Source organism: Drosophila willistoni (assembly GCF_018902025.1).
Source record: "Drosophila willistoni isolate 14030-0811.24 chromosome 2R unlocalized genomic scaffold, UCI_dwil_1.1 Seg167, whole genome shotgun sequence".
Lineage (NCBI taxonomy): Eukaryota > Metazoa > Arthropoda > Insecta > Diptera > Drosophilidae > Drosophila > Drosophila willistoni.
This window is the reverse complement of record NW_025814050.1, coordinates 8,531,245-8,553,259: the sequence shown is the minus strand read 5'-3', so window position 1 is coordinate 8,553,259 and position 22,015 is coordinate 8,531,245. Positions and strand designations below refer to the sequence as shown.

The 22,015-nt window shown below is 35.6% G+C and overlaps 1 protein-coding gene across 4 annotated transcripts in view; it reads right to left on the bottom strand.

The window, feature by feature from the left end:
- LOC6643780 overlaps positions 1 to 22,015 on the bottom strand; it is a 34,008-nt gene that overhangs the window by 8,495 nt on the left and 3,498 nt on the right. For all 4 annotated transcript variants that reach the window (XM_047010898.1, XM_002067030.4, XM_015178050.3 and 1 more), the window contains exons 3-7: positions 11,989 to 12,130; positions 5,632 to 5,713; positions 1,858 to 3,288; positions 1,589 to 1,791; positions 33 to 1,523 (exon numbers count right to left, since the gene is read on the bottom strand). In XM_047010898.1, coding sequence (XP_046866854.1) covers positions 33 to 1,523; positions 1,589 to 1,791; positions 1,858 to 3,288; positions 5,632 to 5,713; positions 11,989 to 12,103 — 3,322 coding nt within the window. In that variant the 5' untranslated portion in view covers positions 12,104 to 12,130. The remainder of the gene's footprint in view (positions 1 to 32; positions 1,524 to 1,588; positions 1,792 to 1,857; positions 3,289 to 5,631; positions 5,714 to 11,988; positions 12,131 to 22,015) is intronic.

The following is a 22,015-nucleotide window of genomic DNA, read 5'->3' as shown; positions in this document are numbered from 1 at the left end:
TGAACACATTTGTAGAATTAACCAAAACATACAATTGCACTCTGGTACACTGGCATTCCATTGACCACTGGACAGACAGAGAGCCGCCGAACTGCCACTCATGATGTAACCGAAATTGCACTGGAATCGCACCACATCACCGAAATGATAGTCATTGCGATCACTCAACAGTTGTCCATTCTCTGGAGCCTCCAACTCTGGACACATCAGGGGCACGCAAGTCTTATTACGCTGATAAGTATCTCCATCACGTTCACCCGACTCTGAGCGGACAATGTGGTAACCAGCCGTACCATTCGATGTGTACAACTGATAACCAGTATTGCAAGCACACGAATAACTTCCGGGGGTGTTTATACATTTTTGATCACAACCTCCATTATTTTTGCTGCACTCATTAATGTCGACGCAATCCAAACGAGTGCATCCCATGAGCTCCATGCGAAGACAAGGTGCACCCACATAATCCTGAATGCGGAAACGTATAAAGCGAGCCTCAATTGGTAGTGGAAGATTCAAGATAGACAAAGTGGGTTCAAGAATTCTGAATTCCACGGCAGTGCCATCGGGATTGGCATAGTCCTTGAAGACGTCAGTTAACTCGTTAGTGTATTGAAGGCGAACAGCTGAACTGAAAGCCACATTGCCATCAGGCCGTTGCACAGACATGGTGCGGAAGCCACGTAGAATGGTAGGAGCCTTCAAGTCAATCAGTATCCAATTTGCACCGGGATCCACAGCAGCACCGCACCATCCATTAGTATTCAAGCGCAGAGAGCTCTTGCTATACCCAGGTTCGCTGGCGGAGGTGGTAATGCTGTCATCGGGAATGCCACCATTACCTAGGCCCAAATCTGCAACTGGTCGGCACTCTGTGGTTGCTGTGAATCCGGATCGGCACTGGCAATGGAAGGAGCCGTTTGTATTAATACACTCCGTGGTGGTTAGGTCACACTGCGAAGAGCTGCACTCATTGATATCCTCGCAAGTGGGTGGCTGCTCGAATCGCTGAGCCTCACTGCAACGCATGATATTGCTGCCAATTAGTTTATAGCCCTTGTAGCATTGCACTCTGGCTTCATCGCCGTAGAGATAGGGACGTGACGCGTCCACTACAAAACCATTCTCAATCTCTGGGAACTCAAAGCAACGTTTGCGCGTACATTTTGGCACATCACCGCTCCAAGTACCATTCGACATGCAGGTAAGCACCGGATGTCCGTTCCTCTCGTAACCAGGTTCACATTCGTATTTCACTATGGTGCCGTAGCTGCGTCCTCCGCCATTAAGTAAAGTGACATTGGCATGAGATACTTCGGGCAAGACAGCACACTGCGAGGCCATGCAATGGGGTTGACGCTCCCAACGTCCATCCGGCAAACAAGAGATCTTCTCAATCGGGGCACTCGAAGCAAAGGCAAAACCGGCATAGCACTGATACATGGCAATGCCGCGATAGGTCACATTTGAAGAGCCAATGGAAAAGCCGTTGTCAATTTGTGGCACAGGACCGCAGTAGACCTCTGAAATTACAAAAAATCAGTTAATTAAGCAAATAAAATATAATCTGATTTATTTTTTTACTTACCCTGACACTTTGGTATGTAGGAGACACTCCAGTTGCCACCAGGCAAACATTCCGTTACCAGACGCGTCTTGCCGGTGGCAAACTCCTGTCCAATGGGACATGTAAAGCTGACCAGCGTACCAAATGCGGTATCGCGACTGGAGGCCAAGGCTCCAATGCCGGGCTGTAACTCAGGGCAATCCGCAGAGAAGGTGGCCGACCAACTAGAAAATAAATTTAAAGTGTTATCTAAAAATTCATTTCACATTAATCAAATGTAAAGAACTTACCCTGCAGCATTATGCAAAGCATCAGAGGTGAACTTAATTAGCATCTCTCCAGATGAAGCCGTCAATGTCAATTTGGGAGCCGCAGTTCCCGTAAATCCATTGCCGGAATGCAATCGTAGACCCGATGTAGATGAACCATCAAATACCTGAACATTATCACTTTTGTGTACAGTGAACTTATCGAATTTCAATGAGAGTGGAGCACGAGCATTATTTCTTATGGTAAAGTAGCATTCCTGATTCTTGGGATAATCGGTTAGGCCAAAGGCTGGTGAGGTGACTGTACCATTTCTAGCTGTGATGGTAGCCTTGCAGCCTTGGATATAACGTAGACTGAAGCCCTTGCCAGCTTCACCCAGACTCGATTTAAAGTACAAATAGAGAGCATTTCCAGTGGAGATAATAACGCGTTCATTCTGTAATGTCTTTCCCGTCAACTTGGCTATGGTGCGACTCATGGGAGTGTCGCCATCACGTATTAATAGATAATCACGTCCATCGGCCACATCCAGATCATCTACTTCGATGGAAATAATGCGACCTGGTTGAGCTTTGATGACATACAAACACTCTAAACCACCGGGATATTGCTTGGGATAATTGGGGCTGGTTAAAATTTGACGTTGCAGTGTCGCCTTGAGAGTACCGCCACAGTTCTTAGCCTCTGTCTTCCAGGTAGCACGGAATCCCTTGCGCTCCACACTGCCATCGGTGGTGAACTTGACAATCATAAAGTTTGAGGCTGAGACGAACGGTTGAGTCGTCAAATCCTGTTTGCCACTGAGAGTGGCCAATGACACTGACTTATCTTCGGTGCGTCCTCCTACCAGTATCTGGACCGTATCGAAAGTCTTTTCTGTCTCAAAGTCCTGGAACTGCAAGATGATGTTGCTACCCAATGGACCCTCCAATGTCCATTTGCATTTGCTTAATGCCCCGTACTTATGTGGATAGTTTGGCGTTTCAATAACATCGCCACCTGATTGCATATGATAATGACACTGTGCTGGGCAATCCAATTCATCAGTACCATCACCGCAATCATCGCTGCCATCGCATTTAAATGCCTGATTGATGCACAAGCCATTGGCGCAATGAAGAGCTCCCTGAGGACAAGCGGGGGCACGGCACATGAAGGGCAACAACGATTCACAAGTGCCCAGATCCCAGCTCTGAGATTTGCTGGCAAAACTGGCCGCCACGCATTCACCAGAATCGGCACTGGGCTGATTCAGTGACCAAAAACCAGAGTATTGCGAGATCAAAGCACCTGAAGCCGATTCCAAAGTATTCGTTCTCAAATCATCTAGCGAGGCCAAACCTAACCAGTATTTATCCGAACCACGCTGATTGGGATCACTGGCTCGGGCTATGGCCAAAGTTTCATTGTTCTCTGCATATGTATCAATGGCCACCAGTTCAGCACCGTATCTATAAACAAAGGAAGTGTGCGATTAATCATTACTGCGTATGTGTGTGTGTATTAATCTTTCGTTGCACATTTCAAGCAACTTCAATTAGGCACCTGCATTTTTCTTACTTTCTATTTTCTAAGTAATAATATTAATTATGTTGCGCTCTCGAAATGTATTTTAATACCTAAAGTAAACTTTCATTTCCAATTTCATTTCCAAAACTTTTCATTTTCGAATTTTTTCCCAAAATTTTTAGTTCTGCCAACAAACAAACTAGGTTTTCCCTATATTGTTGTTTTTTTTTCTTATTAGATATTACGCATACGCAGTGTGGGCGCTTTTTTTTGGCTGTTGGCAGCTGTCGGTTGTTGCATGCCAATAAAATTATGTATGTAAGACACTCCCTAGACTCCTCCATCCCATTTTCGTTGCACTTAATATGTACATACATACATTCATGAGCTTGTACGTCTCACAAGAGTGAAAACCGAGTTATGGCCTGGGCGTGTTTACATTTAGCAAAAAGAAATAAATAAGAAGAAAAGAAATACATATATAGAAGGTATGTACATAAATGAAAAAATGTTCGATTTGTTTGGTTTTCCATTTAACGCTTTTTCATACATTTTCACCCTAGCAATTTGTGGGGCAGTGAAATGGCAATGTTTATTTTATGAATTCTCCGCCTTTTTTTTGCGTTTCAACATAATTGCTTAATAATATAGAAGTGACACCATTTTGAATATGATGATATTAAGCCGACCATAGCCAAATCTTTCAATCCAAATTAAATAATGCATTTAAAATGGGGAAAATTCATTGAAAAATACATGAATTAAAATTCCACCTAAAATATTTTAGGATTAACTTTTATGTGTACTTCAAATGAAGTCATTTAGCAGGCATTGTTCAAAGCAAAGTTGTTTTCTTTTTTGTCATAAATTTGTTAACTTTTAGTGTTACCTTCATTCTATACAATTTTGCATGCTGCTCACGCCAAAAAATACAAAATTATACAAAGACAGAGACGAAAAGAAAGAAATTTCACCAAAAAACAAAAACGAAACATTTATTGGTAGTTACCCAAAAACATTTAACAATTGAGTGTCGAGTTCACCAACAAACGACACCTGTCAACGCAATGGTTTATTTTAATTTCTATAGTTTTATTGTTTGTGTTTTTTTTGGCAAATCTTTAGCTAAGAAATGTTGTTGTTGGTTTCGGTCTTCTGAGTCGTTTGTTGAACTCGGCGACGTCAGTAGCATTTTAATTACCATTTGGACTGGGGCGAGGTCTATGGCATGTAAATTACATTAGGAGCTAAAGCAAAAAAAAAACAGCTAGTGAGGCATGTGCCAGGCATATGTAATTTGCCATTTAACACTGAATTGCGAAGAGAAATTGCGTAGGGCATTGACATATGCCTGGCTAGAGATGGCTCTATAAGCTCAATAAGTTTATTAAACAAAATTTATTTTAAGTTTATGCTTTAAATTTTCAACTTTCACCCCCCTCTGTCAGATTGTGATTCTCACGCTCATTAAAAGATTGAAAGAAGAAAATAAATGATATATCCAAGAAGAAAACAAAAAAAAAACACTCTCAATTTTATATCAATGCATATTGGAATTCAATGAAGCAGGTTCACAAGTATTTGGGTCAACACCATGCTGGTTAACACCCAAAAAAACACACACACTCAGAGACACACACACATAGAGAACCACGAACCGAATCAGGAACGCCGGAAGCTTTTTTCCAACTTTCTTTTCGCTCGAATGGCGGTTCAAGTAAAGTTGAAAGAAACACGAAGAAGACAAAAATTATGATTCATGCAGTTCGATCGATCGATTTGGCTTATTGATAGCCCGCGCCCAGTCAGGCTTGAAAGACAATTTCAAAGTTGGTCAGCAACGTCTCAGTCTCAGTCTTAGTCTCTGTCTCTGTCGATGCCGACGTCAACATCTACACACAATCACGACCACATCAACGTCTTGGTCTCGGTTTTGGCATTGACAGTTAACTGTCAGTAAACGGAAATGCAATGCGGTGTTGTAACGGCAATTTGCTGGAACAAGTACATAAAGTACATAGATAGATACAAGTATCTACCCATATATACATATCTAACCATTCAACCATCTACCAAGAACAAAACAGGTAGTCAGGCAGTGGCTCGAGTTGGTCAAGCGTTCAGCTGTAGATCCAATTTTGAGTTACCATTTATGTAAACTCAGTCCATGTCTATTCTCTACGCCTTCTACTAATTTCCTCTACTAACACCGAAATTCAAATAAGAAACACAAAAATTATCACTGCAAAATTATCATATAGTTATGGACCTATGATTCCACTCACCTTCGACACAGTTCGGCGCTTTTCTCCCACGAATGTTTAATGTTAAAATATTTATAACAATTTAAGCCGCGCAGTTCCCAACCTGTAAGAAATCAGATGAAAATAATATATTAGACAAGGTCACATAGATATATGATTAATTGTTAAATGTCTCCTCAATCATTCTCTCTCCTCTCTCCATCTCTTTTAATTGACTTTCTCAACATTTAAGTCTTGATTAGCAACTTTCCATATGAAAAGAACTGGTTAGCAGTTGCCTTATGAAGATATTATGTTATGCTTCTTTACGATCACTGCAAACCAATTTGGCATGAAATTAACCTTAAGATTATGATGGCTCTAATGAAAAATGATTAAACAACATTTTAAAAGTGGTTTTCTAACAATAATGTTCAGTCCATGTAGCAACTTCTTATAGAATATTTCTAGTTTTTTTAAATGAGTTGTTGATAATGTTACAATGAATAAACAAATTTTCCTTGGCCATAATCCTCTTTATAGCTATCAGTCTCAGTTAATTCTTTACAATTAATTTACCCGCATTTCGAATGAATATCTCTGATTACCCACTGAGATCTTGTTCGGTATACGATGACCCCAATAAAAAGCAACTTGTTTTGCATAATTTATATTCTTTGGCTTGGACTTTCTATGTCAGGTATGCGACACATGAGGCATAACTCAGGGGCGGACTCAGAACTGGAAAGGCCTTATACTGATAGAATTATCTACATCAATAAATTTAAGATGTTTTCTTCCCAAAATAAATACAGAACTGATGACATATGTAGATTTATGAAGCTTTAGAGTTGAGTCCATTCCTGGCCACTAAGAATCAGAAGGTTGTAGAAACAAAAATAGAAATATTTTAATTACAATTTCTTGTTTTGTAGTTGTTAGCGCTTTCATTTTCCTCTCAAACATTTCTATATGCTATATGTGTTTTCCTAGTAAAATGGGAAAGTTTTGCCACTTGGACTTGAAGACTGACAAAAACCCGCCTTTTTGTCAGCCTGATTGACAGCTTTCATTTAAAATCAAATCGACTAAAATGTGCTGCACAGAGAAAGAGTTTTTTTCTTTTTTCTTTTTTTCTTATATTTGCAATGGAAATGGGGGAAAAAACACTAAAAACGAGCAAAACTATTTAAACAATTTTCATGTGCACAAGCACGCGCCAACTTAAAAAGAAAGGCCCGCTTTTGGGAGATGTCCATTTGGTGGCTATGGGTCGGCTAGTTGTTACAGATTCGCTTTAGTTGTTTCCACTTACAATAATCAAAGCGCAAACATGGACTTTGATAGTTTTGAAGGAGTGGTAGTAGAGTAAGTTGCTATTTGGCATGGACTTTCACGATTTCCGCGTGTGGTCACATCGAATTCAGTTTCAAATCGAATTAATAATTTTCAACTGGTAATTAAAGATTTCTCAAACGAATAAAGTATTAAAAAAGTTGATGGATTTCAAAAATGAAAAATGTTGTTAAAATGTTATAACTATTTAATGTTTGTTTCATATAAAAATTTATACAATCTTTAACTTCACTAATTACCGAAAGTCCATAAACTTTTGAAACATAAGAGACAAATTGCCATTTACTTGAGCTTTAACTTGACTCATAAGGTCATTAACCAAATAGTATGTAACACAAAAAAAAGTTATGTGTACTTGAGCCTAAAATGCATTAAAATTGATGATTAACTTTGACCAACTCAAGTTTACAAAGAAATAATGTAATAATAATTCTGCAACCTTCAACTGCAACCTGATGATAAAAAGTATTAACTATATTTTAATAACAATATATTCATCTGTGTTTTTCATATGTCTCAATCAGTAAGTTGATGGGTGAGGAAGAGTCATTACTAATTTTTTTTTAACTGAGTTTATCTTTCAACTTTCAGCCTCACGTTGTTGACCATCCTCATTACCATTACCGACTTTTTCTATTGTTGGTAAATGCGCCCAATTTGGTTTGGTCAGTTATTGTATGTGTATCTAACTGTATAACCGCTATTTGCCACAATTTCAATTTGATTTATTTGTTACCTATTTACCGCAACAATTTGTATTTAATTTTAGCCATGCCCCCATCCATTCCCACCATGCCAAAACCAATAACCGTACAATGTTCCACTTAGGAGATTGGCTATCAACGTTTTCGGCTCAATTGCCGTACTTGAATTGGAAGTGGAGAATCACAACCTGAATGGCAACCATATTGTCCAAAGAATCTCATGTAATTGTTTTTAATGGGAATCACTGGCTTCTCTTTTTCCAACTCCCACTCTATGGCTGTGTGTGTGTGTGTGTGTCACCATGACAGTCAAGACTTGGCTTTGGCTTGTCGATGTTAAGCAATTAAAGCCACGTAACTGCCAATGGCTTGGAAATTCTTTTGGTCTTTTTTTTCTTTTTGTTGTTTAGCTTTGGGTGCAGCAAACAAACTGGACAAGGTTAGCCGGTTTTCGACTTTACTTGGCTCACTTTGTGTTCTTTCTTTGGCTGTTTTGCATTAATTTGCATGTCTGTTGGCTGCTTTATTGAATTGTTCCACATATTTCAAATTCTTGATCAGGAAGTTTATCAATTTTTTTCTTTTTAAGATTGAGTGAATAAAGCTTTGTATCGTTTCATTTGCAGCTGCAAAATTGTTAAGGTTCACTCTAATTTGTTAGCCTAGCTATGCTCAAGTCTGTTGGGTTGCAACAACTTACAAAATCTTGTGAATACAATATAAAATTAATAATGTGAGAATTTCTTACGTAAAATTATGCACTTTAAAAGTATATAAGACTGGGAAAATGTGTATCCATATAGTTGGATATATGTAGTTTTCTACCAGCAAAGTGTAAACAAAATGGGAAAGATTTTGTAGTGACTTGGCAATTTATCAAAGGTTTAATATGAACAGTCAATTGGTTTAAACACTTGAACTAGTTTCCCATATGCTCAAGCTGTGAGAAACTTAAGAAACGATGTGAACTAATGTCTAAGAACTGAAAAAGCAGTTAAAAGTCTTTTTATTTTTTGGTAATCTATGTACATTGTACATTCTTTAAGCTAAGCTTTTGCAAGACTACATCAGTCCATGACCCATTTACCCCAAATCTCAATTCTATGTATGCTAACCCAAAAAAACAAAAAAAAATGTACCTTACCCAGTTGTTCATTTTGAAATCTACGTAAATTTAATTACCAACATAGCATAATTCTTTTCAGTATTATTTTTATTTTTTTCATCTTCTTTTGTGGCATAGAAAAAAGTGAAAACTGCGTTTTTGCGCTTAGTTCTTTTTCGGGTTAGTTTCACAAATGCAATAAATCTTATTCTTTCAAACCAAGTTTAGCTCATTTTGTTAACCCCATTCCACCATGCATTTCGAGAATTTATATCTGCCATCAAATCTACTAGCCAAAAGTAGTAGTAAGAAAGATCTAACTAAGAAGAGATCTTTATTTTGCAAGTGCGTAGAAAGCTGTAAACAAGAAGTAAGTACATTCAACTTGGTTTAATGGTTATTAGGTTTTGGCTTAAACCGTCATGTTCACACCGCAGTCGGTCAACTGGAAAAGCGTTGACTTCCCTTCGAAAACCATAAGAAACCCGACTAAATAACAAATTGTGCTTAATTTGCTTAAGCGCACGCTTATTTTTACGCTTTGTGATTAACTAAATACCATCAAAATCATAAATAATACCGAATACAACTTATCACAAAATTCTTCATATGTGTTGGAAAATGGCATCACACAGAAGTTTTGCTCATAAATCACTTGTGAGGTCTTTTTGTGTGTTCTGACCCAGAAAATTTAATATATTTTACACTTTTTGGGGTATAGTTTCTTTCAGTGTACTCAAAGTATTGCGTAGAAGCAGCAAAGAAAAGTGGAATCGTAGAACTCTGAGAGATGTTCATTTAATTAGCTGTAGCCTCTTGGCATTTACTCAAGCGTGTCCAAAAATGTGGCAGTAGTTGCCATCGTTGTCTTTGTGGTCCGTCTGGGTAGATGCTGATGCTTCTGCCGCTTTTAGCTATTTACTTGTCGGTCAAGTTGGAGTTTATCAATTTAAGGTATTTACAGTTAGACGTGATTTTTAACCGGTAGATACAACATTTAATTTTCTCCATTTTCGGTTTACGAAATGAAGCAAGACGTATAGATATTTATTCTGAGAATTTCTTTAATCTGTTTCTGGTTTTCTTTCTTATGTATGTAAGTGTGTATGTATCTATGTATATCATTATAACTTTCATTATCCAGTTCATTATGTTAATTTCATGCCGCATTTGCTGCTGACTGACAATGAATGACTTTGAGTTTGCTTCGAACTTTGTTAAGAACATGATGCTGAACTTTGTGTAACAGGCAATTTCCTCAATGAGAAGTCAAAATCATTTATTAAAAATAGATTATTATTGCGAGCAACTAATATAAACGATCTTATCTAAACTGGAGATCGATGGTCATTAAGCCGATTTTATTCAATAGCCATTTCAGGCTTTTATGCTTTTATCATAATCATATCGCACACTTTAGTCATAAAAATTCTTTTAAACAACCTGGCAAACTGCTTTTGGCACCAAAAACAAGAAAAGAAATATGACGGAAGTAATGTTCCAAAACCAATCGATCAATATACATAATGTTGAAAGCATGTTGAAGTCTTCGGACCTGCCACCTACAACTGCCGCCATAACGGTTATTACATATGCCAGAACTGGTTACCTTCTTTTCTTTTCCCCCCACCACCCAAGCCCACCACCAAATACAGCTCAAAGCAACAGAATTGTTCCAACAAAAAATAAAAAAGCAGAGTTCCAACTCAACATATATGGCCATGGGGCGTCATTGGGTGCAAGAATCGAGAGGGAATAGTTGAGGAATTGCTGTAGAAAGAAAAACTTAAAGCGCTTTGAAACGAGATTTCTTAACGGTTGTTGTTGTTGGTTAATGCCAAACCAACCAGGTTTGCCTGACTGACTGACTGACTAACTCTGGGGCTATTGCCGCCTCCTGTCTTACCTGTTGTGCCACTTGTTGGCATAGCTACCATCTTAACTAGCTGCAGTTTGCTGTGCTGATTAACACTCGCGCCACACATACACACACCCATACATACTTACACAACACACACACACACTCACACCCATTTACATACATACATTCATACCAAAAAACAAGTTCGTTGCCTAAGTCTTTTAATATTTTTTCATTACGTTGTACATTTTTTGTCGATTTTTGTTGTTTGCAGTTGTTGCTGTTGTTGTTGTTGGTATTGCTGCTGTCGGTGTTTTGTTTTCATATGCAAGTCAGGTTGTGCAGGTGAGTGGCATTAATAAAAAAAAAATAGGCCAAACTGTTGGCAGTTATTGCAGTTCTTGTGCTTTTTTTCTTATTGATGGGTGTTAATAATTCAAATTGACACCGATATGGGCTAAAATCGAGTTGTTTTTATTAGTGTCATGAATGTTATGCTAATGGTATTATAATGTCCAACGAATCTCAAACTCTGTTACCCTCCGGAGATTAAACAAATTAAGTTTCTTGATAGTTGAGATGCTTTTAAGGCTATTTGACATTTGCAATGGCTTCTTGTTGCAGGTGTAGAATATAGTTTTTATATAGCAAACCTTTAAAAATCATTTTTGGTTTACAAATTTAGTCATGTTTTTTCTCTTAGCTCTGCCTAAGTTTTCTAAAATTTTTACTAGTGATGGGTTCCTTATATTTCTTAAGTATACATAAAGCCGACTTATTTTGCACTTTGATATTGATTAGAAACATCATTCATACTAACATAAATACCATTAGAAACATTCTTTACTATATTCAAACTCAACTATGTTAGTTCAATAACTTGTATAAATAAAAATCTTTTAAGATGTTCTCGCCCATTTATTATTATATAGAAACATAATTTGATTCAAGTTAAGTAGACAACTTCAATTAATTTTATTTTTCCTTTTGAACCGGAAATCTGTCCGCATACCATTTAGAAAACCATTAAAATCGCTCAATTAAATGCACCTATTAGAACCTCGAAGAACTATTAAGTGTAAAATATTTTTAAGACATAATTGCAATGCATTTAAACGCACCTTAAGAGCCAAAAGCGACGGAAATCAAAGGCATTCGAATTTATTTATGTATTTATCTATGTGTGTTTTTGTTTTTTCTATATAATTATCATTATATACGCTTTTGATTTATGTGCAAATCGAGTGTATTTTTGTATTGGCCACACCTGCTACGGCCACGCACGTGTCTTAACTTTTTTTTTCAGATTTCGAATGCAATTTAAATTCAAGTTTAATGTATTCGGGGTATAGTTAACAATCCCAGAAACTTACCATTTGGACACGAAAACGCCTCGTCGGCTGTAATTGTTTGGATCAGACAAAATAACAGCAAAGACACCAGCAAAGCGGCCAGCCAATGCGAATTGGCTGCCGTCGATTTGTTCATGTTGCCGACTTAAAGCCAATTAAAGTTCTGCAAAAGATAGAAAAAACAGAGAGAGAGAGAGAGAGAGTAAGAAATGTATTTCTGTTTGTGTTCATTCAGATAAATAATCTTGAAAATAATTTCCAAATAAAAACGCCAAAAACCAGTTCGCGTCATTCACACCTCACACTGGTACACATGACATCGATTTAAATTTCGTTTATCTAAATAAATGATTAGCAAATTATTCATAACTGACTCAGACATAACCTCTAGCTAAAACTTTAAGTTAAGCACGTGTTTTTCCTTCTCTTCTGTTTGATTGTGGCAAGACGATTTAGTGAATGCGGTTTAGAAAGTTTATCAGGTTTATAGAAACCACAAGAATTTGTATTTGCATTTGGTTTTAAGCTTGTTGACTAAAGCTGAAATCGTTAATGCATTCAATCTAATATATAAACTTTTTTGAAAGGAAATTGCCTATTTATGATATCATTTATCTTCATTTCCTAAGAATGAATTTAAAATAAAAACAAAAAACAACGTGATTCCCATAAAAGAATTTGGCATGACAGAGTTACTTAACTTTCTTAGTCATAATACGAATTTGCCTGTCTGTTAGATCAAGAAGCTAACACCGTTTCAAATCAATATCATTTTACTAGCAAACACCTTCAAACTTTATATACAAACTTGTCTCTAAACAAGTTAAGCCATGCAAAAAAACACATAATAAAATGAACTTAGTGTTAGTTAGCTGGGGTATAATTACTCGACAATAACGGCAACCTTGCGCCTCGATCTTGGTTTACTCGAGACCCCAGACTATATACAAACACACTTACATATGTGTATATATTTCACTTTTGAATATGAATGAAAAGACGCAAACACATAGCCATAGAAATCTGTATCTCAGACTGGGGTATTTAACAATGAGACAAAAATAAACTCCAAATCCGAGTGACTTCGAAAACAGACACGCATTCGTGATTTATGACAACAATGCTAACAAAAATGCCTCAAACTTTGTCTTTTCAGTGGAATGGAGAGTACGTAACTTAATGAATATCTAACCCAAATGCACTTGACTTTTGTTAAATGAGGTGAAATGTGATTGAGTTCATGAAAAAGACAGAAAAAGAAAAACAAAGCCAAGACAACTTCAACTTTAGCTGTGGGGAGGCTTTTATGATTTTAAGATACTTTTCAAAATATTGTCAAACAAAAAGCCTCCTTGGAAATAACTCCAAATTTATATACAAAGTCAAGACGACTCAAAATCAGACATTCGACAATATAAACGAATTCGATACCTACAAATCTTTAAAGTCGATTGTTTTTTTAAACATTTTCAAGAAATGTTGCCTACATTAAACAAATAAACAATAAACAAATTAAAAATAAAAAAATAATGCTCTGGGGTTGAAAAGGTTCAAGGGATCTTTGAAAATTATGCTTATGCTTATACGATTTAAATATATTTAATAAGGACTGATCTATAGAACGTAATATGTATATGTCTCAACTATTTTAAAATGAGCAGATAATAAATCAATAACTGAAATAAATAACTTATTTACAAAACGCAGCATTTGAATGATTTTAAAAATATTTAATATTTTCTGTCTAAACCAAACTTATTAGTAAAATATATGTATACAAAGTTCTCTGTATATGAGTTGTCTAAGTCATTTAGGCAACTGAACAACGAGGATCCAGGTTCGAATCTCAGGCTAGTGTTTACAACTATATCCTATACTTTTATAAGTATAGATAATAATAGTAATAATATATATTAACTGTTAAATCTATGCTAATTCTACTAAACTATAGAAAGTAGTCTATTAAGATGGATTTTGCAACTGTTTACTTCTACGAGAGTAGGACTTTTTGGATATTTTCACCATTTAGCTTATCGTTAATTACTTATCTTTAACTTTATTCACAATGATATCCGAAATCAAGTTCGTTGCCTAAATCTTTTGTTTATCATAAGGCAGTTTCATTTTGCCAGCCCCCCAGATGACTGTCTATTGCAACAAAACATGTAATATGAAACGTCCAAGATCCATTAACAACTTCCGCAAATTGTCTTTAGAAAACACATTGCAAACAGCAAACAATTTAAATCTTGGCTTAGGCAAACGTCAAGGTTTGAAAGTGGGAACGTGGTAGTAGAGGAACGGTGAGTGGAGGGGAAACTGGTAAAAATTGCAAACAGGCTACAATATTAGATAACCTTTTTCTTTTTTTGTATATTTTTTCCTCCGCTGATTAAGTTCAAAAGCGGCGACTCTTATTGAAAGCCAAAAAAAAAAAAAAAGAAAATAATAATAATTTACAAGTAGACAATGCACGCACCACCGCCATACAACCGCTAGCTAGCATCAGCACCACCATCACCACCACGTTAATTAAGTAGATTTAATTATAAGTATAAAAGGGCGTTGTACGCCTTTTTAATTTTACTTTGAATTATGCAATAGTTTTGCAAATTTTCTTAACTTTTTTTCGCATTTTTTTGAATATAAATTTTTTGCGACTTTGTATGCGTCTGGCAGAAAATCAGAAAACTGTTGGCAATTTTCGCTTCATGTTTTTCTTGTTTGTTGTCGATTTTCCACACAGTCACAGCTGCGGCAACCAAACCACATTTTTTTGACTTGCCCAGCTGGTGTCTCTCTGCTGCCGGTCGTTGTTGCAATTAGTTGACTATGCGGCTTGGCCCAGAAAAAAAAAACAAAAAAAAAAACACTGGCATAAACAAACTTGTTGGCTAGAGTTAACTTTGCGCTTGCATTGTTGTTGTTGGTGGTGTCCAAATATTTGAGTTCATATGTGTGGGTGCTTTTTAGCCCATTGTTTAGATTATTTAAACAAGTCAAGTCCCAGGCAGTAGTCACAGGTAGTCACGGGAAGGCGCCAAAACTTATATAGACCTACGTAGAGTAAGTCTCTAATTTTTATACCCTTGCAAAAAGGGTATATTAATTTTGGTCAGAAGTGTGCAACGCATAGAAGGAAGCATCTCCGACCATATAAAGTATATATATTCTTGATCAGCACAACGAGACGAGTTCAAATAGCCATGTCCGTCCGTCCGTCCGTCCGTCCGTCCGTCCGTCCGTCCGTCCGTCCGTCCGTCTGGATCAACGCAAACTCCTCCTAGACCGTAAGAGCTATAGAGCTGAAATTTTGCATGTAGGCTTGTATATACTGCAGGCGTTGTATATCTCGGATTCAGCCGGATCGGATCACTATATCATATAGCTCCCATACAAATGACAAAGTCACGAACAGTGACTTTTCTCAATAACTTCGTTATTTTCTGAACTTTTGTCGTAAAATTTTATATGGGTGAGTTAATTACACATATAAACGACTATGCCAAATTTGATCAAGATCGGGTGACTATATCATATAGCTCCCATAGGAACGATCTTTCGAAAACAGTGACTTTTGTCAATTACTTCGTTACTTTTGAAGCAATTGTCATAAAAATTTATATTTCTCAGTTTAGCATAACTATTAATGACTGTGCCAAATTTAATTAAGTTCGGGCGACTATATCATATAGCTCCCATAGGAACAATCGGTGGTGAACAGTGACTTTGATCAATAACTTCGTTATTTCCAAAGCCGTTCTTTCGCAAGCATTAGACCTTTTACACAAAAAACTTGCAAGGGTATACAAACTTTGACGCGGTCAAAGTTAGCCCCGGCCCTCTGGTTTTCACTCTGTTTTTGTTTGTGTTCAAATGAAGCGCACAGACCAAAGAGTTAACACGGGAAGAGCTTTGTGTGGGCGTAACCAAAAATGGCTTTGTCATTAAACTAAACACAAAATTAAAAAAACAAACTGTTAATTATTGAAACCCACTGAAGGCTATTTCAGCATTGACATTAATTTGAGTGCTGATATTTTGCCAAAAACAAAAAGAAAACAAACAAAATGATAAACAAATGGAAGTTTTAGCTAAAATAATTGACTTAAATTATTGCTAACAGTAAAGATCAACAAAAGTTTTTCTTACATTTTGCATAATTTCTTTATTATTCTAAACTCTCCTTGCGGCTAAAAACGATTATCGGTCAGTTAGAAGTCAACACCCTGGCAAATATTTTGGCTTCAAAGCTGCTTATATAATCATCATGGCTAATGAACTGAATAGTCATCAACCACAACACGACAACCGAAAAGCACGAACTAAGCCAAAAGGCATAGACGAAATACTCCAAAAGGTACCGAACAATCTGAAGTGAATTGAAAATTCAACTAAATGCAAAATGTGCAATATGCAAATCTTTTCTATGCTAATACACAACAAAACAGATGGCGTAGCGGAGGAGATGAGGTAAATGGCAGACGTATGCTTAAAACGTATTTAGCAAACAAATAAAACGCCCCAGACGAGAGTGAAAGGTTTGAAGTTTATTGGCCATTGATTTGACTTTTGATTATGCTTATATATACATACATTTCTTCATTTTATACGCCTTTATGTCGACAGATTAGCTTATGATTTGCATGAAAATAGCTGACACGATGAAGCTATGGGAAGTTGTGAAGTTGGAAGTTGACTCTTTGCGTAATCCAAAATCTTTGGGAGTCTTTGGTTTAGCATTAAACATTTGTGTATATGACACTTTTAACGGCCTTTATCAAATTACCATGATCTTTAATTATAAATACATTTATTTTGATGAAGAAATTTCTTGTTTTATTGATTTACTAACCTAAGAAACATGAGATAAATTTACAAGGTTATGCCTGATCAAACAGATCCTTTAAAAGAGGAGTTTTATATATTGAAGATGATTTTTATAATTAAAAATTAAACCACAACCGGTTGAAATTGAGAAGTTTTTTCTCAAGCCCTTTGGCCCTGCTGCATAAGACATAACAAAAGACTTAGGCAACAAACTTGACAAGCAATCACATTAGCATCAGCCATAACGATTATTTGCGCAAACACAGAACAAAAGACTTGATTAAAAGATGGTATTTTTTTTAGGGTTTTCTTTCCTCATTTCGATGGTGTTGCAATCTAAGTGGAAAACTCATACAGAGTCAATCAATATTCAAATATGCAAAGCAAAAACAAATACAGGGTAAATCAAAAATAAAAAAAAATTTTAAAAACCGGTCGTTATTGATGGCACCTTCGACATTTAATAAAAAAAAAAATAAAGAAATAAAGAAACAAATACGAAAAAAGATGACTAAACTTTGCTAGACAGATACAAAATGGTAAAAGTCAACTGGTAAATAATTTTGTTGTTGAACTTTTTGCTTGCTATTGTGGCTGATGCTGCTGGTTGTTGGTTGTTGCTGCTGTTGTTGCCTGTTGCAGTTTGTGCATGCCTTTTATGGTGCGCATGTTTAGTTTTCCATTTCCAATTCGCATTGGCAGCTTTGCAGAGTTTTTCCATCATCACCAAATGTGAGGGGGAAAAAAATAACACCGAACTGAACTTTCACTTGTACACTTGTCCGAGAGAGTGCTTAGATGTTTTTTTTTTTGTTTTGCTGGCCACACAGATGGAGTTTTTAGTTGCAAACTTGTTTCGGTTTTTGTTTTTGCTTATGGCGTTGTCTGGCGATCTAATGACCAAATATTATTTTACTTTGATTTTTTGTTGTTGTTTTTTTCTTACATTTAAGGCTTGAAGGTCAATTGGCTGTAATGACGGTTTCACAAATTGGGTTAGCTGGCAACCACTGGCAACTGCAAATTAGCAGGGCCATAATGTGGGGGATCAAAAGTCAAATCGATTTTGTGCAGAGAAATTGTTGGTATTAATTGAAAGTAGTGAGACCTTTCGAAAGACTTTAATATTTCAATGGACTTTATTTAAGCATGAATAAAATTTAAAAAATCGAAGGATTAAATTTAAGCATAAATAATTGATGGTTCTAGAGAAAAAAGCAAATGTTAGGGCATAAATAAAATTATTAAAATTTGTTTTTATCTCTACAGTTATCAATTATATATGCTTAGAAATAACCATTAAATTTTAGAAAATTGATTGTGTATTTATGAAAGTTCTTTAACGATTTTTGTATTGAATAAACATGTGAAAACACTTGTATTCTTTAAAACATTTGCGGTTGATTGTGTCATAATTTAAACAACTATTTGACAAGAGATCATATCTAAATCTATTACAATAACATAAAAATAAAAAAAAATAAGAGATTCTGTTGCATTGTATATAAAAGTATAAAGAAATTAAGATATGTATGTTTTTGAATTGGTAAAGAATTATGCATTTAATTTGCTTTTAGAAGTTTAGAAGTTCTTTGGTTAAAATATTCCTTTATTTTCTTCTTAGTTCTTAACCAAATCAAAATCGAATCCGCTTTATTTTCTTAAGCGGCTATCAGACTCACTCTCATTTAACACTTATAATCCAATCAGTTTAATATTCATAAATTTGTTGCTTTTTTTTTTGGTTTATTCTCATGACCCAACAACGTCTGTTAGGGAAAGAAACCAGATTATTATGCAAATTTACATTCTTGGCTTCGTGATATCATTTCTGTGGCGTGGCGGCTTGGTTCTTTTTTTTTCATGTTCTTTTCTTCGGGTTTGTATTTGTGTTATTGATCTTTGGTTTGGGGTTTAATTTGGTGGCTCAGGTAGTAGGAAGGTAACCGGGCAGCCGGACAACAGTTCCAACTCCAAGCGGCAGGCAAAAACCAGCTGGATCAACTCTCCATGGCGCAGACCCATTGAACTAGTTACAAAGATTGTGGCATGTACGATACATTTTTTGTTGTTGTTGTTGTTTTTTTTTGAATGCTTGGTATTTGGGTTGCCATAAAAGTGGTTGTGGCTTGGGTGATGGAGATATTGGAGATTGGGAATGAGTTTTGGTTTTAAATATATTTTTTTTACCGACAAAATTTTATGAGCTTTTGAAGGTTGCGGTTTTAATTTGGTCTAGAAATTAAAAGTGGGACTGTTAAATGGTAGAATGAAAACTTATATTGACATTGTCATGCCCATTAATTTATTCCCTCATCTAATATGCTTTTCCATTACATTAAGGCGTTTGTTTATCATGTACCAAAGCCGTCGAAAGCTGGGCAACTAGACAAGAGCAACCACCCAAATGGTCAAGTGATTTCTACTAGCCAAACGCTTTCACAAATGTGCGGGCAATATGTACATTTATAATGTACTTATGTATGTATTTATATATGTATGTTCATAAGACTATGGGGGATTTGCGGGTAGGGAGTTTCGAGTGCAATTAATGTTTAATTTGTAAATAGACAAGAAAAAGTTTTTGCGCTTTGCTTTATGATTTTGTAACTAAAAAAAAAAAACAAGACTTAAGTGAAAAACTGGTTCAAAAAATGTTGAAAGAAGACGAAGAAAAGTGGTTGAAATGCTAAAATATGCCATAATGGAGCCAATGCTGCCACACCTCTTTCAGACGTAAAACCGCCCACCCATACATTTACATAAGTACTAAAAATTGCAGTCGGCGGCATCTCTAGACGCGTCCGTAAAGCAATTATTTTTCAACAAATTAAGCTATAAACCTATTAAAAATACAACTAATTACAAGGAAATACTATTAAGTTTCATATTAACAATAAAATTTCCAAATAACTTGTATGTAACAAACGCATTGGAAATATCTAAAGAAGAAGAATGCAAAAGTATTAGTTTTTGGCTCTTTTGTTTGTTTGGTTTGTGAAATTCAACACTTGGCCAAAGAGACGGCCAAGAGACTCTACAGAGACCCGTCAAGAATGCAGCGAAAAGGCTGCCAAAAGGCAAACGAAGACATAAAAGAAATATACACACGTACACGCACACACACTTAGTTAGAAAACAGGTTAAAATATATATGCACACACAAGTCAAGAGTCAAGTTATGTGAGGGCGAATTGTATGTTTGTATAGACGATCGTGTAAACCAGTCATGTGTATTGTTTCTCTTTTTTTTTTCTCTCCTCACTTTATTTGAAGTTTGTTCCGTCCGAAAAGATCTTGAAAGTGAATGCTGCCCGAAGGGAAAATACAATTTTCCAATGGGAAATCAATTTAACAAAAGTTTGTGAGCTAAATAAAAGATCTAAACTATAAATCACAGTAAACACATGAAGGTTCGATTAAACTTCTACTTCTTTTTATCTTTTTTAAACACAAATGTGTTAAGAACCTTATAGATGGAAAAAAAAGAGAGAGATGTAATGACTTAGTTTGAAATTTTAAAGACTTAGAGTAAACTAAACAGAAATTTATGAACTTTTGTTTTGTAAGTAGAGAAATAAATCTGAAAGCAACAATTAATTTTTTGATAACAATTTTAAGTAACAGATTATTTTAACAAATTAAGAAATATTGTCAACTCTAAACCCAAAACAAATATTAAATATTTTTTATGAAAGTTTCGTGATATAGTATAAAACGGAATTGATGATAAACCAAGTGAATCTTACTCTCTGTCAGTGCTTAATCATTTTTGTTTCTTTTTTAACAATTGTCGACAATGACAGCGTCAAATGTTTTTCGTGCTTTTTTTCATCTAAGCTCTACTTTTCCTTTTTTAGTGAGTTGCCATACAATTCTCACAATTAAAAATAATAAAAAAAAAAATAATGGAAAACCGAGAAAAAAAGAAAAGAAAATTTGTGGCAATTGTAGCTAATCGACGGCCATGGAGATAGATGGCAGATGAAAGATTTCAAGTTGATGGCAGATGGCGCCCGTGAAAGCGCCCACCTAGCTAAAAAGTTATGAAATTGTCAACTGCTTTTCAAGATGATTAAGCTGATATTTCCCCTCATTTGCCCTCTTGTCTCTAGCCATTTCTTTTAGCTTTCAGAATTAAGATACTTTCACTGTCCGAAGACAAAACGGAAGCAACCAAACTTTCATTGACAAGAAAAACGCAATTGTTGATTGGAAAATTATATGTATTAAAAAGAATATATATAAAAATGTGTAAAATTATTGGCAATGGCAAAATAATAATATGATGAGCTCAAGACATGAGATGTCGTTAAAAATCGTAATCTATCTCTCCCTCTATGACAAGAAAAAAAATGCCAATCAACTTTAATCACTTTGAGTCATGGCATCGGCACGCCCTTTTTTATTTCAATGGAATCTAGCCAAGACAGTTGGTAATTTTTCTATTTTTATTGATGAAGTCTTGTGACTCTTCTGCCGTGCACTTTGCAGGTAGCAGATAGAGTTCGGAATTTCCCGACTTTTACCTGATATTTATGAATTGAAATTGATTTTTTGGGTCGGCTTTTATTCTACCTGCCAGGCAGATTGAAACTGTTGCAATGCGTGATTCTAGATACTTTTGTAGATTTATATAGATGACTTTCTGATGTTTTCACTTCAATTCCAATGAAATTCGATATTAAGATGGCAAAGGATTTGGATTAACTCATTTGTGTTTAAAAATTCTGTATTTTGTGTTTACAATTTCACTTAATGTCAACCCGATGTTAGTCAGAAATGGTTGCCTTAAAAGAAAGTAAAGCTGGAATATTTGAAACCTAAAAAGGAGCTAAAATTAATCTTTTTTAATCTCGTTGATCAAATGTTGGTTGATCTTTAGTTTCGTAATCTCTTTCTCCTGCATATTAATCAAAAATAATTCCCTTGAAACCAATCAATCAGCATACGTAAGTGATTATGATGGCCCATGCCGCAGGCAAATGATTTTGCATTAAAAACAAAAGACTTAGGCAACGAACTTTGCATTGACAACTTCCGTTTGATTCGCATGCCAATATACAAATTATGACTAATCAAATAAAAACTTGGTCCATAAAGCACACTCAAATGCGGTCTAAAACAAGTTTTACAAGTATATAAAATGTATTTTAAGTATCTGAAGCAGAAAACCACAAAATTTCTAGTAAAAAAAACACACAGCGAAAAAAGTTTT